Below are 17457 nucleotides of genomic sequence, written 5' to 3' on the forward strand. Positions count from 1 at the left end.
TACTTGTTTGTGCCATTTAAGATTAACACAAGAGTTAAAAACAGAGATCAACATAATGACACGTTTCACTAATTTGTCACACAAATTAGATTGTTCCTCAGAGAACAGCCATTAACGTGATGAACTAGCATCGCGTGGTACGAGTGCGTTCTGCGAGGCGGCCAGATATACCACAGCACGACTGCTAAATCTTTGTAGTCGACAGTGTCTATCACAGTTTGCGCTCACAGCCAAAGGACAGGCACGTTTATTTTCTTTAGTTTCCATTTGCAGTGTTTTAGCAGAGGTTACATTAAAGTTGAATTCATATCACACTATAGGACCAGGCAATAACTCAATAACAGTATATGCAGCAATAAGACTTTCTTCAATATCAATATAACAAAGGTTTAATATAAATGGGAATAATGTTTATGCACTGTGCAAACATTTGTGAAACGTTTCTGTTTCTTCAATTCTCACATTTTATAGCGATAATCATTAATATCAACTGATTTCAATACTTTTTATTGTGCTAATGTCTTTAGCCACATCGGCCCAGCTCTACCACACTATGTAAAAAAATTATTTTTATTAACAATATAAAGATTATCAATATTTTCCCCCTTTTCTTTACAGTCTTCAGAGGTATATAAAGTTTATGTAAATTCAATGTATAGTCAATGTCTACGGAGAGAAGAGAAAGAAATCCATTCCTTATGCGTCAGAGAGTGGAAACACTGCTTAAGTGTCATCACATTCATTAAAGCCTGAAAATGATGACACAGATAACTCACCAGTAAAGCCCAGAGGACAGACACACTCATAGTCTGCAATCAGGTCAATACATGTGGAATTATTGGCGCAATATCCATGGACACATTCATCATAGTTGATTTCACAGTGCGACCCTCCAAACCCTGGCGTGAAGAAAAATGACAAAACCCCATCATAGGTGCCAAACATAAAAATACACAAATTAAGCTCAAACTACACCCAAAAGCAATAGTTTTTCATGAAAATTTACCTGAGCTTATTATAAGTTAACACGTAGGTTGTTTTTTTTAATGTAAATTGTTTGTCAGCGTTATTAGTATTTCTGGTGCTGATGAATTCTTATGTTTGACATTTAAGAATAAATAAATAAATAAATAAAAGGTTATAGTCATGAAGTAAAAGTAAGCGCTGCCAATTTCTGACATTTTAGTTCCCCATAAATATAGTCCTCCACATGGTCACGCTACAAAATGACTATCATTAGCGCTGTCACACGCTGCAGCTACAGGAGACCCATGACTAATTCCTGGCTATCAGCACCATTGATGCAGGTCAAATTCTCATCATTTCTCAAACTGACCATGGAACCAATCTCTCTCTCTCCCCAAGTCATAAAATTTGGCAATTATTCTGACTTCATTAAAAATGCATAACAGGCTTCACCTGCAATCAAGGTTTAATCAGAGTGAAAGGCAAGATGTCAGCTGGACCAGGAAATTGTCGGAAAAAATGGCTCAAATGTATTCCCTCTTACTCTGCGGTGACAATTTCTGACGGAATGACTTACGTAGATGTGTGCGAGAAGTGTTGTTGAAAACTGTCAATGACGGTAGCAATTGGCATCATGTGCTCAGCAGTCGCTGCCGAGTGCATTCAGGTTTTCATTTAGAAACAAAAAAAAAACCCCAAAACAAAACACTGGAACTACTGAGTTCACTGATTAGCTCCTGCTCTTAAGCTCAAGTCGCACTCGGCTACATAATCAGCCGACTTGTTTGGTTTGGAAAAACAGTTAACTTTCAACCCGCTACAACACTCGACACTGCAGACAGTAAGACATGTGAAGTAGGCTGTGAGAAGCAGAGAAGTCAATGTTACATTTCATGAGGAATTCGACGACAATCGCTGCACTGAATGAAATGACATCTTTTCATTTAGAGTAATAATTTATTTATTGCTGTGCGTCGAGTTATTTTGTTTCTTCTTTTTTTTTTATCCAGGGAATGACGTTTCAAATCCACCGCGTGCAGTAATGAGTTCTTCTGTGGTTTCAAAACGATCCAATTTCTTTTGCAATTGTTAAAATGAAAAAAAAAAACAACAACAGTGGAACAGGGTCATCATTTGGAAACTTGAGACTGGAGTCGAAGAGACATCTTACAGACTTACTTGGTCCCTTTTGAGAAATGTAATTGGGTAATGTTCTTAATTAACTGCAAGGGGAGACGTGGTAAGGTTTGTACATAGTATTATAAATTATATATCTAGCTGTCATTTCAAGATTAAATCCCTAAGATATGCATTCACAGAGTTTTAACATAATTTGAATACATTTTTCTTTGTTTGGTTGTTAAACATCAGGACTAAGTGGAAGAACTTAGTCTAGAGTGTCTTATTTTAATCTACTTAATTGTCCTTTTCTCTAAACAAATATGCACATACCATCAAATATCATCAACATTAGGATTCCCCATGCAAACCAGGGTCATATTTGCAGGGCTGCACACTTTAAAACCAACGACCTTTTCAGATATCCACAAAATCTTATTGCCTGAATTGAAAAAAATTGTATTTTAACTCACCAGCTGAGCAGAGGCACTGATACAGGTCAGTGCCGTCCACACAAATGCCACCATACTGGCATGGGTTCGACTCACATTCATTGAGATCTACTTCACAAAATGATCCTCCAAACCCTGTAGGTCATACAAAAAAAAAAAAGTTATTGGAATCTGCCGGGTTACATTCCTCGGCCAATTAGGATCAGCATGACTTTGTTTTCACAAACAGCTCGTTTTCTAAGCTTGTATTGATTAAAGGAGGCTCGCTGGGCTCATGTAGACTCGGCTCAATGGATCATTTAATCATGTTTAATAAGAGTCAGCTATTGGAATTCTGATTTATTAGTTCAAACAAGCCAAAGTTAGCAATTGTCAACACCGACATCACGGTCAATCTGTGCACAAAGGAAAACACATGGAACAAATGCATCACTGCACACCCATGCAAGTGCACACATGCATGCGACAAACATATTGCTGGTTTCAGTCACATTAATGCTGTTGCTGCTCAGGCTGTAAAAAGGGTTATCTTCTCTCACTTAGCTATTATTTCACATTGTCAGCCATGGAATAAAGAGTGCACAGGGTTTTTGAAGACGCTCCTCATAGACTGTAATGTAGAGATATGAATATAAAGTGGAGAGTGAGCATGTTTCCTCCAAAATAAAACTGTGGCATTACACAAAAATACAAGAAACAACAAAACAATTCCATTGCTGCTGTATTGCAAAAAACAAAAAAACCTTCTAGATGACAAGAACTCTCATGCCAGGAAGGGCTTTTGATGAAACAACAGCTTTTGGAGCGCAAATACATTTTGTGGCAAAAATAAGTCTTGCACTGCAAAGCTGTTCCTTTGAAATAAATGCTAATGTAAAGCAAGAAGATACTGCTGTCAGAAACAGTTTTGGCTGCTGTAAGTATGCAATTAGCACCTTGCAAAACCAGCTATTTACTTCGAGAGAGTTCAATCACTTACAAATGCAGGAAGGAATTATTCAACAACTTTCTGTTTATAATTAAATTACCTCATCAAACTCAGTTCAAGGAAGTGATTTCATGTACTAAATACGAGGTCAGGGGCCACATGGCAGCATCGTGGCTAGCACTGGGTTCACAACCTTGAAAATGTATTCAGACCAGGACAAGGCATCCGGGACAACCTGTACCCCGCTTTTCTCCCTGTGTCAGCTGGGATTGCGACCCCCATGCGGAAGATAGAGGCGGTAGACAACGAATGAATGAAACGCGAGGTCAAAACATTAATGCAGTGAGGACATACAGCATGGCGAGGGAGGGTATGAGCAACATGCTTCGCAGCACATTAGGTTAGGAAATATAATAATACGGGTGCCCAGCGTGTTGACCTGAAACATCTCGACAGCATGCCGCCGTTTGCCCTTGAAGAGTGATCTGCAGAGAGCAGTTTGTCGCAGGTTGCTTTCATTTACATAGGAAATCACTCACAATCCTTCACTTTGACATCTGGCGAGCATAAGTGCAACAGGAGTAATGAAGTTACCGTTATTGATTGGGTTACATGAACTTCTATGTAATAGCTATTCATTTGAAAACAGATAGCAGAGCTGGTGGGGAGTAGTTTTGACTGAATTAAGACTGGTTTGGCAAGCAGCATGGTTGTATTTCAAGTACCTTAACTTCATCCAGGAATAAGCGACTGTGCATTTGCACTGTACTGTGCTGGCACTCTTGTCAAATCCAGCACATACAGATTGGCTTGTAATACTTTGAAGCTTGGTTACCCCTGCAAGCCTGGCAGATCTAACTGGTCAAGCCTCTTCCACTTCTCCGGTATTATCCTTGTCACTGCTGACAGCTACTAATCTGATCACACACATCCTCATGTAGTGGAATCAGAGAGACTTGACTGACACAAGTAATATTTTTTGCAGCAATTGTCAAAACATGTTGTGCATAAATGTGCATTATTGTCAGATGCTACAACGCTGTAAAAACAAAATAATATGCCCCTGGAGTTTTATGATGTTTTTTTTTCCTGTTGAGAGGAAATGCATTAGATGCATTTGTGTGGAGTCTTCCACTAAATAAAAAAACAAAAAAAAAATCATTTACATTTAAAGACAGCTCAATATTTCCTGAAGTACAGTAAACCCCATGAATCAGCACAAGGAAATGGACATTATGAATCATATTTCCACTCTTGCTACGTGCCCATTTTCAACCTTTACTGTGTGGCTGTGTGTAAAAAATGAATCACCTCTTCAGGGTCTTTCTCACCTCTTTCACATGTGCATGAGACATCCTGTCCATCACTGGTCTCAGTGCATGATAGTGTACGTTCACTGCAGGCTCCAAATGAGCATAGGTCAATATCCACGGAGCAATCTTTCCCCTTGAACCCTAAAACAAAACAAAGCAAAATGAAAATATGGACTTAAAACTACACAAGGCAGTAGTAACCCACATGATGCAATAGACACCCATTCTTTATTTATTTATTTATTTATTCATTCATAGGGGCATTGATTATCCCCCATGAACTGACAGAGACCAACCCAACTGATCTATATCACATTTATCTGCCCCAGCAAATGCATGTCTGCATGTCACTGATAGACACCTATGTCAATATCTATTGTTGTTGTAAATAAAGCACCGAAAGATGGTGGTGACTGATGCTTGTACTTGTGCGACTGAACATGACCTAATGGGAAAACCCAAAAATAGATCCCTGTGTTCCACATGTTTCTGTTTTGTTCCTCCATTAGGCACTGTAGGTTAAAAATAATATTCGAGATCATGACACGAAAATGAATGTAGATAAATGTAAAGTGAATACAATTAAATATCAACAGATAGCTGTGAAGAGGGGAACATGTGTTTAACCTTGAGTAATACATTAAATGCTGGAACAGAAATTAAACAACTGAAGTGTATCCAAACCAACCAAAATTTTGATTTGAGTTGTATTTCCGTTTTTCTTTGTTTGTTTGTTTGTTTTCCTTTGCTTAGTTTGCTTGTGTTGCTTAAATGTGTTTAGTTTAGAAGCTGGTGCCAATCCCAGCTGACATAGGGCAAAAGACGGGGTACACCCCGGACAGGGGGCCAGTTCCTGTGTTCATGTATGTACTTATTAATTCCTTCTATTCACTAAACAAACAAACAACATCACATTACATTACCAATTCCCATTTTGCATCAACTACAAAAACATACATTCCCAAAATGGAAATGCAGGGTGAATGGAATCAGAACTTTTGGTTTAAACAGTAAAATGTTCCAAACTTTATATTCGCACTAGCCTCAACAAGAAGAATGTGTCCAAATCCACATCACATTCATCAGTGTCTGCAAAGTAGGTCTTACACACTGATGCAAATTCACTTGACAATAACAAACTCAAAACAATGTTCAGACTGGTTAATGTTTTAATTTGTGAGCACTCGCCGTTGTCTTTACACTGTAATCTTTATTGAGAGCATCGCACTTTACGTCAACACATCTCTCTCAATGTTTGATGACCTTCCAACTACCCTTTTCCCATTATATTATATATGGCCTTTGGGTAGTTAATGGACAGCTATTGCCTCCAACAGAGTGTTTCGGAAGTATTTAATAACCAATTGTGCATGCAGTTCACTCCGAGGTTAATGTTGCATGAAGGAATGTCACATTTACAGTGTCACCATTTCCAAATGGGACTCCCTCTTCTGTCTGAAAGCGACGAGCAGTTCAGCCCCACTCTGCTGCGGAGAGTGAAAGTCATCGCATCTAAAATGCACGGCAACACGACATAAGATGACGTTTTGTTGATAACACTGCAGGTATTTACTCGTGTTTTCATGTACAGCAGTTATCGGTACCAGTCATGGGTCATAACTCTGAAAACTAATGCTCATCAGCGCATTTAACTATCAACAAACAGTCAAAATCCCGTTCTTAGATCTGTTTAATAAATCAAATGAGAGCTAAGGTTATTTAAGATTGAGGGCTTTGTTTTGTGTACTTCATTAACACCACTAAAGAGGTCATGTTTCTTTGTTAGGAGCATAAACACTAAATTTCATAAAATTGGTTAAAAGTGAAGGGCACCTTAGAACAACTATAAAAACAATGGTTTATGTGCACATTTATAAGTAAAACATCAGAGAAATATAAATTGAAATAGAATGTGTGGGTGGGGTAGAAAACCATTAAGGGCTTATTTTAAGACCTCACCTGTAATAATGGCAAAACCCAATAACAATGCAAAATAAACCTGAATATAATTTAACTAGATAATATTATGAACAACTATTACAAGATTAAAACCCACAAAATAAAATAACAAAAAGGATGTATTCAAAACTTTAGTCATCGGAGCAGTTTTGAGTTTAAGTTTGTATCTGGGCAAAGACAGAGAATCAGTCAACTACAATAATGTGGCTCCACAGTATATTATTGAATATTGTCCTCAAGATCTGTGGTATATTGGTAGGTACAAGTTATTGATTTGTCTAAATGAATATTGGTGTAAAATTACAAATAAAAAAAGGCTTTGAAATGTTTTGGTAGATTTGCACTCATGCATTTCCACTTAAAAATAAAAGGTACATAATTGAAAAACATACATCTTAGAAAACATGGACCGTACATTTCTGTAATAAAAGCATTTTATGAAGATATGAGTGGCAAGTGCTGGCTCATTCAATATTCCAGTCAGAGAGGTATGGACATGTCAGACGATATAAAGTTATACATCATAATAAAATATAATGTCTAATTTCCTTAATAATTCAATGAGACTTTGTAACCTTGCTAAAGATAAAACTGATATGATCTTTTTTCATCAATCAAAATCCCCAGAAATGGTGTTGATGTAGCTTTAACAGTTTCCTCACCATCAATGGATAATTTAACTGATTCAAAATTATAATTTATTTTCCCGACAAACATCACTAAGTTATTTTTTTTTAACATTCATGCAGATAGTTAGTATGATCTTTAAATAGTATTTTGCATTGAAATTGGTTTGTTTTTGTATTTTTTTTGGAAGGAAAGCAAGCAAACCTGACAGACCCTTTTTGCAATTGCATTTCCAAAATGATACAGCGATCGCAAACACCTGTCTATAAATCTGTCAGTGAAATTACAGCACTAATGGAGGCTTTACTGACACACTGGTGTTCTGGTTTAGCCTAAATTAAATTTGCACAAAAGGCAGGGAAATAGTAAGAGCAGATTATTAACAGTGATGCATTTGCTTTATCCGTAATGTCATAAAAACACACCATCAGACAGCTGCTGTACATGTTTTCAAGCAGTAAATGTTTTAATGACTACACCCACATTTGGGTTGATTTATTGTGCAAGGAAATGGAGGCTGATTAGGCTGAGGCAAAGAGCACCAAAGAGCACAGAGGACAAAAGCACCAAGCTCTGTGATCACAAAATACAGATAATATGTTTTCACTCTCAAAGCTAAACCAATAGCCAACATAACCTTTGTTGTTCTTCTGCCTTTGTGAACTTTCTTAAGAAGAAGCGCAGCATTTACCAACACACATGCCCAATGCCCAAGTGAAATCTGTGTGCTTCCAACTCCTACTTTTGAATATTTCTCAGTAAATCTGCATGACTGAGGTTGTTTACTGTGAAATGTGACATTGTACTTGCAATGCTGAGTGGGCCGGCTACAGCACTGTGACTTGTACAATCAAGTGGTGATTAAGTATTTTATTACCAGAGGGCACAGTGAAATCATTTGCACACTGACTAACGCAAGGCCTGCCTCTATTATGGACTGATGATGGTTCCTTTCTGGTACATGAGTTAGAAAATGTCTAACACATGTATATATGTGTATATATATACATATACATATACACACATATATACATATACATATATAAAACAGGTTGTCACTTGATCAAAGGACAACCTGTTTTACATATATATATATATATACATATATACATATATGTATATATGTGTGTATGTGTATATGTATATATGTATGTGTACATATACACATACATATATATACACATAGATATATACACATACATATAGATATATACATATACACATATATATACATATATATACACATACATATATACACATATATACACACATACACACACACACACACACACACACACATCCATTATATGGACACACATATATATATAAAACGGGTTGTCACTTGATCAAAGGACAACGTCGGGCCACACAGCGGAGCAGTGGCTCGCACTGTTGCCTAGCAGCAAAAAAACAAAAGGCCCTTTGCGCGTGGTTTTCTTCCACAGTGCAAAAACATGCAGAGGTTCATTGAACGTTCTAAATTGCCCGTAGATGTGAACGTGAGAGTGAATGGTTCTTTTTCTCTATGTTACCCCTGCAATGGACTGGCGAGCCGTGCCAGGGTGTACCCCATCTTTTGCCCCTATGTCAGCTGGGACTGGCGGTATAGACAATGAATGAATGCATGAATGAATGGATGTGTTGGAGAAGATAAGTTCTCATGCATCATTGCTTCGCAGGAGAGGAAACTATTTTTGTTACAGTGTTGAGAGACACCAGAGAACACAATGTGACAAAACAAAGTTCTATATTTATAACTTGCATTAAAACTTTCCAAGGACCAGTGTAACTGATAATTCCTGTCCAACGGTAAACAATCAAGTACATATATAAATGTATGAGAAATAACATTCCACATATTCCCAGAGTACATTTATACTGGAAATGAATAGCATGATATTTTTGTGAACATGCTCAATAATACACAAGTAGTTGGTACTTACCAAAGGGACAGTGACAAATATAGTCATTTATCAGATCCATACACGAGCCTCCATTTAGACAAGGCTGCGACCAACAATCATTTACACTCTCAGAACAGCTCCTTCCTGCAGGATACAGAGAGAAACAAATAAACTCTACTTAATGTCACAGGGAATACAGCTTAAAATATGTTTCCACTAATAAATTTGGCTGTCACTGTGAACATTAGATAATTACTCTAAGTTATGGATGAAGCTTGAATACGTGAATAGTTTCCGGAAACCCAAACAACATTGAGAACATGAGCGGCACAAATTTCTATGCATTTTCTTAACAATGAGCAGCACCTGTTTCATTAAATGAGGCATTATTTCATGAGGCACTTTCTTCAAAATATGATGGGATGATTATGTCTCCAGCATGTTGCTGCTTCTGTGTACACATAAACGGTGCAACCTCAATTTTACTGTCCTCTGGGTGAGAATTACCTACAGAAGTGATTTAAGATTTTACTGACAAACTTGAAGCCACACTCGATCTGCCCTGTGGCAATATTTCAGACCTGTTAGTTCTCGGTGAGCACTAACAGCCAACATCCTCAGGCACGAGTGTACAATTTGCCATGCTGTCTACACAGAGCATAATTGTACTTTTGCCATAATGACCCCATACACTGGCAGGTGCCCTGTTAATCATATAAGAAGCTCACATAATTAAGGCGGACTGCTGACTGTACCTGCAGCCTAAATACACTGTACACGGCACACTTTAAACTACACACCAACTGTTATGATACTGAGCCAGCTGCTGATGCCAGCCAGTACTAATTTACCTGCTTACACATTATGGCACACATTCACACATGGTGAAGATGCACTAGTCGGTGGCTGACATTAATTATCTGACTGCGCTAAATGTCCGACATCCATCAACTCAACTATTCATTGTCTGATTTTGGTGTAATAATTAATCATTCAGTGTTATGTTCAGACGGAAAAATAGTCACGATGTCAATCACGGTAATGTTTAACAGATAATTTTAAACCCGATTAACATTTGATGAAAAATGTGATTAAAAAGTTTAAATTTACCTTTATCGTGACATTATGTGACAGTATAATTGCTCCTTAATTCAAGTGAAATACATCACGACAACATGCGGAACAAACTCAAACTGTTAAAGCAGAAGAATCGTATTCCATCTCTTGCAGTGCTATCAAAGAGCAAAATACCATTAGAAGACGGCTCATTTTTAATTCAAATACTGTCAGTCCAATTTTTAAGTGTTATATATCTGTTGCTAATATTGTGCTTTGATCATCTATTCCATATTTTCCCATCCCTGGGTGTAATTTTCAGTCTGAAGAAGCAAATGCAATGCATCAGATTCCCCTCTGGGAATGAATAAAGTATTCTAATTATAATTCTGTAATCTATAGTAATTAAAATTCACCATGCACTGTACTTCAATATGTAAGTTGAGCTGCGTGTTCGCCCTGACCCCTGGACCCCTTTTATTAAACATAAAATGTGACAGTACTGAGTGAATACTACGTACAGTATTTCTCCTTCAAATACTAAAGAAAGGTTCACTCACGAATGGCTTTACTACAATCTCTGAACAGGCTCTCCCTCCTATCAGATGGTCACATACCCTCAAACCCTGAAGGACAGAGGCACTGATAATCACTGATTAGATCCACACAGGTGGCACCATTTTCACAGGGGAAGCCGTTACACTCATTTGTTTCCAGTTCACAGAGTGACCCTTCAAATCCAAGCATGCAACGGCAGGTGAAGTTATACTGCTGGTCCAGGCAAACGGCATGTTGGGAGCAACGATGACCAATGCAGTAATCAATGTCCTCTTCACAGAAAACGCCCGCGTATCCCGTGGGACAAAGGCAGCTGGCAACACATTACAAAGCATTTCTTTAATATAAGAAATGAGTAAGAGAAATCATTTGAACCCTGAAGGGGGAAACAGTAAATGTCACAGCTTTTGCAATCATTGACATTCTGGCACCAGAAAGGCCCCGCAGACAATCAGGATTTTCAACACTCACCTGTAACCGTCAATTTCATCCACACAAGTGGCTCCATTTTGACACCAATGTTGAACACAGTCATTGACATTTATGTGACAGTTGTGGCCGGACCAACCAGGCTCACAGATACAGCTGTAGCTACTGGCCTTATTCAAGACACAGTGTCCTCCATTGGCACAAGGCTGTTGATAAAGCACAGAGCGGTTAGACGCATACAGCCACAGAGAGATATGCTACTCCATATGCAAAGGTGAAAATGCTTCATCTTGTAATGGTAATATCTTGGATAGCACACATTTGAGTCATTTCACAGGAAGAAAAAAAAAGATTTGCTTCACTGCAGCCACTTTACACATTCATGAAACAGTTCACGCTTTATATCAGATTCAATCAGTGTCCCATGCAGCTCCAATGTCATGTCTTACAAGACAAAATCAATGGTCATTAAGGGGCTAAATCTCCTGAGAGTTCCTCGTAAGGAAAATATATAGCTGTAGCTGGTACATATGTGTTTATACGTAGGAGAGGGAAAACAATGACAGGGGAAGAGCTGGCTCATGGGAAGGTATGTAATTCAGACATGGTGGCATTTCTGTAAGAGGGCCAGCACAAGATTTGCTCCACAGTGAGTGATCATCTCCATCTGTCATGCGAAGGAGCTTCCTCCTTTGTGGTTTGGCTGTGTGCTTTAAATGCATTGGGCCGATTCAACCATACATGCAAAGAATCCCGAGCGTTCAAAAAAATACAGACACTGCAAATCTTCAGGAGCCCCCAGCAGGTGACAGAGGCCTTTTCAGTCCCTTGTCCCCCAACGCATACACAAAAAGCAAACCCCCTGGCAAACAGTGACTCACTTCCAGCTTTGGTGTTCTCTGCCATAACTGTTTGAAAAGATGTGCAACATTAGTGGAAAAACACCCGACATAAAATGTGCCCCATTTGAACATGCAGCACAGAATACAGAGTGATTATATGTATAGTTAACCCGTGTATTCACTTGCTAGGTGTTTTCCAAAACTTCAAGTCCCGCGGAAGCAGCGAATTATCCTCATTAGTCAAGATTTTTCTTAGGTGAACCAATATACTGTTCAGCATCAACGCCGCTACTGTGGATTTATGGATTATCGCATTTGCTGTCAGTCTTTCTGAGGGATTTATGCATATGTTTATCCCCGTGTAGAGCAAAAGATTATGTCACATTTTAACAAATACAATAGTGAATTACTCTGGATGCCAGAATTATGTCTCACCATCTCTCAGCCGCGCTGCAGCTTCATTATTTCTGTATTTCACTGTCTAAGTGACTGATCCACACTCATTTTCTTGAAGTCACATTGTATTAGTTTTTTTTTTTGCATACGCAATACAACAATCATCGGCTGTGTTTAAAAGTGTGAAGCCGACCAGCTGATCCCCCCCACCCACCCACTTTCTACTGCAAAGAAGAGCAGCAGCAGCTGAGAGACTGCACATGATTAATGCGATTAAAAATATAATATGTTATATTCGGCCCTTAATCAATCGCGATTAATGCCTTAACAGTGACAGCTCTGGTTCTTATATGCGTCTTATTCAAAAAGCGAGTGTGGAGCCTTCTGTAAATAATGAATGAAACCTCAGTGATTTGCCTGCTATGGTTCCCTGTTATTACAATAAAGTTACAGCAGTGTTGTGCAGATTACATTACAAACTTAAAACTTTGAATAGAATGAGATCATGTAGACATAGACAGAAGATAGAAGATAAAGGCACAAAGTCAAATGCTTAAGGTTTAAGTTAAAATGTTTACCCACTTGAAAGTTCTGAGGGCAGGGCACACGACAGGTGTATTCAAGACCATATGGGACATCCACACACCGAGTCTTGAGTGGGCATGTGTTGTTGGGGAGAACACACGCATCGATGTCAACGTCACAATTCATTCCAAGAAAACCTGTAGGAGAAGATTTCATATGATGTCAGTGTAACTCATAATGCCTGACCAGCAAAAGGTACCTCAGTAATATGTATGTGTATATATGTATGTATGTATATATGTATATATATATGTATATATATATATGTATGTATGTATATATATATATATATATATATATATATATATATATATATATATATATATACATACATACATATATATATATATATATATATACACATATATATACATATACATACATATATACATATATATATACACATATATATGTATATATAAATAAACTAGGCTAAACTTGTGCTCCATTAAGCAAAGTCAATGTGCCACTTCACCTCCTGTTATTCATTTAGACACAGTTTAAATTGTACCTTTAGTTTGAATCCACAAATTATTAAATTGTGCTTTCTACTTTCCACTGCTTGTTTTAGTTTAGATGACTCACTGTCATCTCATTTGAATATTAATATAATTGTAACAAGGCAAACACTTATCAAGTCGTTTGCATCTGATATTTGTCATGCCCAGACAGGATTGGGAAAATCCAAGTGAACCAACCAAATCAGAAGATTTTCAGATGAAACTGCATCAGTGTGGCTTACACAGTACAGATGATGACGACACAATGGTACATCAGTGTGTCAGTGTAGAGCTTAAAGAAAAGACCACGCACCAACGTATACTTCAGCAATGTCACAGGCCTTTGTTTGGTGCTCTGGTTTTGAACCTTGGAACCATTTCCATTCTCCTATATATATATAGCAGATGAGGCATCTAGCTCATAAGAAGAAGAGGCTTAGATTTACTGAGATAACAGATAAGATTTAGCACCAAGGCTGCAAAGCCAGCATGAGCCCAATGGAATTTCGTTACCATGGCTCTTTGGCTTCATCTCGTACTGGTTTACTCAGGGAATTAGAGATTCATGATCAAGAATTACGGCTGGCTGCTAACGCAGGTTTAGAGGAAGACGAAAAGAGCAAGCAATGGCCCTGGCTGGAAAGACAATGCATCAGCGTGTGTGCACAGAATGAATATCCATCTCGTGTTTAACATAGAGGATACAGCAAATACCAGTGATCAAACAACTCGACGCTGAATCGCAATCCTCTTAAAGTTTCTCAGCATTCACCATGAACAATGTGGATTCATGATATTTTCAGGAGCATGAATACAATCGTTACTGGTAAAAGTGAGCCACAAACAGGCAGCCCAGTGTGGATGGGTACAATGGACATGCATGCTCTGAGCAGGTGTAATGGGCCAGCACACTGTAACAGTTGAGGCCTCTGCGGCGCTGTGGGTCTAATTTAATGTGACATATGTGATGGGATGTTCCCACTCAATAACCCCCCCACTGCATAGACATTAGTCCGACCCCCCGTTTCTACAACAATGCTCTCATGTGCTTGATAAATGGGGGGAAAAGTGCATTTCTGTTAGAAGGATAAAAAAAATAGTTTGGACTGGTTATAGGAACCACATAATCTTACTTACACAACTGGTGTAAGAGAACCTGCTCAGTATCAGTAACACGCTGACATAGCTAAATACTATTTATAGTGCCATGTGGTCGGCATCATCACCTTACAGCAAAAAGGTCACAGGTTTAAATCCCACTTCTACTGAAGGCCTTTCTCTGTGGATTTTGCATAATCTCTCTATATGCACACGTCTTTCTCCAGATACTTCTGCTTCCTCTCACAGTAAAAAGACATGGAAATTGGGGTTACACTGGGTTAAATGGAGACTCTAAATTGACCGTAGGTGTGAATGTGTGAAAGTCTGAAATGGTTGTTTCTCTCTGTACGTTTGCCCCGTGATGGACTGGCAACGTGTCTACACTGTGCCTCGCGCCTTTCACCCCTACATCACCTGAGATTATCTCCAGCTCCCCCACTACAACAGGTTGAGAATACATACATTACCTCACGGCATTTTGCATAGTAAGGTCGAGGTCTTACAATCCTATATAGAGAAAAAGAAACTCAATGGAGTAAGCCCTTGGCATCAGTGAAGAGAAAAGAAACTCCCTCCTAAACCACAAACAGAATCAGACTCAGACATGTGTCGCGATCTGCATTTAATGGTTATTTTTTAATTTAGAAGGTTCCGGTCTTTGTAAATTATTATTGTGTCTCTTTCTTCAGTTTCCTCCCTGAGTTCAAAGACATGATTTAACTGATGTAGAAACTTTTAATTCCCTGGAGGCACAACTGTTTTTCTGTCAATGTGTTCATCATGAAATACATGATGATTGGCAACCTGTCCAGGGTGTGTCCCATTTCTTAATGAATGCTGATTGAGTACCAAGATAGATGGATGGCTGCTTAAGACTGATTCACCATACGATTAAAATGCAACGCTGCCTCCGAATGTCAACTTACATAGTGAATTAAACGCGCACCGCTTTCCGCATCTGATGAGGCGAAGGCGTCATTTGCAATGGAATTGTCCTTTCATGTTTAATCAAACATGAGTAAACAAACCACGTTTCATTAGCATCGACGTTACATTCCCCTTAGGCTACAAATCCTTTTCTTAGAACACCAGCTTGTGAGAAAAGCGTCACCTGTCCGCTAAGATGGTCCGCTCCCACTCCGCGTTCTGTGTGTGCTGCAAAACATTCCAATAAAGTGGACGAAGAGAAACTGCCGGACACACAGACTGTGCTGTGCCAACAGAAGAGCTCCAGCAAGTGGTCCATCAGCTGACGTCCAGTGAATATAAATTCAGACGCAGCCGGTGAGGTACAATGAGCAATTACAAAAAAATTATATTAATGGGAGTTTCATAATATAATATTTGCACAATTTGGGTGGCATTATAGAGCTCAGGCAATGAGCTTGGAGATTTTTCTCAGCTGTCAATCACAGGCCAAGACTGTAAAATGATACTGTGGCTAATTTGAATTTGAAAGTCTTGTTGCACCTATAGCTACATGCTACAATGGAGGATGCTATGATCAATGTAGCGCTCCGAGAGGTTGGCTCGTCATGATACAAGGAATTTCAATGCTTTTCTTAAACATGTTGAAAAGCAGCTGACACACACATTTATGTGTATATTCCGTTTATGTAATGATTTATTTATTTTACCGTACCGCTCATGGACAGGATGTGTCGAGTCTATGGAGTCTAATTGCCTTTAGTTTACAGTTGACGGTGAAATCGCAGGAAGAGCCCTGCAATCTGAACACACTGCCTGCTAACGCAGAGTCTGGACGTCGTACAACCTACTGTACGTACCTGTTGGACACTGGCATTTGTAGTGTCCTAACAAGTCAGTGCATGTGCCGTTGTGCCGACAGGGGCTGGAGTCGCACTCGTTGATCTCAGTCTCGCACATTGTTCCTGAGAACAAAAGAGGGAAACGGCTGCAATTAGCTGCATTATAAAGCTCTAAATGAGTCACATCATGTTGCATAATTCATTAGCTGTACATTGCACTGTGAACAACCAAAACAGTTTTGGCAAACACAGACACGTCTGCTTTCTTTTCCGGAGGCAGTTTTATTCACACTATTCTTTATTTATACTGCTCTGTCAAATAGATTAACTTAGCTTTGAATACATTATGTAAAACACGCTGAAATGTGTCTTATGACAGTGAGCTGGTATATGTGTACGTCTAATATGGTATCAATCTTATCTAAAGTCTTAAAATCAGTAAATACACTTCCTAAAACATTCCCTTAATGATTGTCTGAACCCGTTTGATCACCTTCCCTGTAACAAAAACAAAAACAAAAGAACAATTAGACCAAAGATATTCCTTCACTAACATGCTGTACAAAGTCAAGCCCAGGGGAAAGCACACAGAGTGTCCTGGTTGGATTCACTTTTAAAAATAAAATAAAATAGACACTTAATAACAGGCTATGTCTTGTCTGAAAAGAGCAAATGAGGTGCGGGATGCAGTTTGCTTGAGAGGAGACTGGTGGTTGCTCAGCTGCCTCAGCAGCTGCTAGTTCTACCACTGCGATTGGGGGTGGGTGTCTTCCAGTGCAGGTTATTAATTTAAAACGTCCTATCATCAATAACAGAGCAGCGGTGACACGCAGTGAAAGTCCCTTCTTGACAGCGGCAACCTCATGCTACAGCGCAAACGCTATGATTGATTTCACCCGCAAAGAAGTTGCTACAGGTCATTATATACAAAATATGTCCCGTTATAATCCAGG

General features: G+C 38.7%; 1 protein-coding gene across 1 annotated transcript in view; it reads right to left on the bottom strand.

The window, feature by feature from the left end:
- Positions 1–17457, bottom strand: part of eys (eyes shut homolog) — a 146590-nt gene that overhangs the window by 105373 nt on the left and 23760 nt on the right. Inside the window, exons 8-15 of the mRNA XM_044045628.1 lie at positions 16523–16627; positions 13132–13271; positions 11354–11517; positions 10942–11195; positions 9308–9412; positions 4797–4919; positions 2559–2672; positions 777–899 (exon numbers count right to left, since the gene is read on the bottom strand). Coding sequence (XP_043901563.1) covers positions 777–899; positions 2559–2672; positions 4797–4919; positions 9308–9412; positions 10942–11195; positions 11354–11517; positions 13132–13271; positions 16523–16627 — 1128 coding nt within the window. The remainder of the gene's footprint in view (positions 1–776; positions 900–2558; positions 2673–4796; positions 4920–9307; positions 9413–10941; positions 11196–11353; positions 11518–13131; positions 13272–16522; positions 16628–17457) is intronic.

Source organism: Solea senegalensis, linkage group LG15 (assembly GCF_019176455.1).
Source record: "Solea senegalensis isolate Sse05_10M linkage group LG15, IFAPA_SoseM_1, whole genome shotgun sequence".
Taxonomy (NCBI): Eukaryota; Metazoa; Chordata; class Actinopteri; order Pleuronectiformes; family Soleidae; genus Solea; species Solea senegalensis.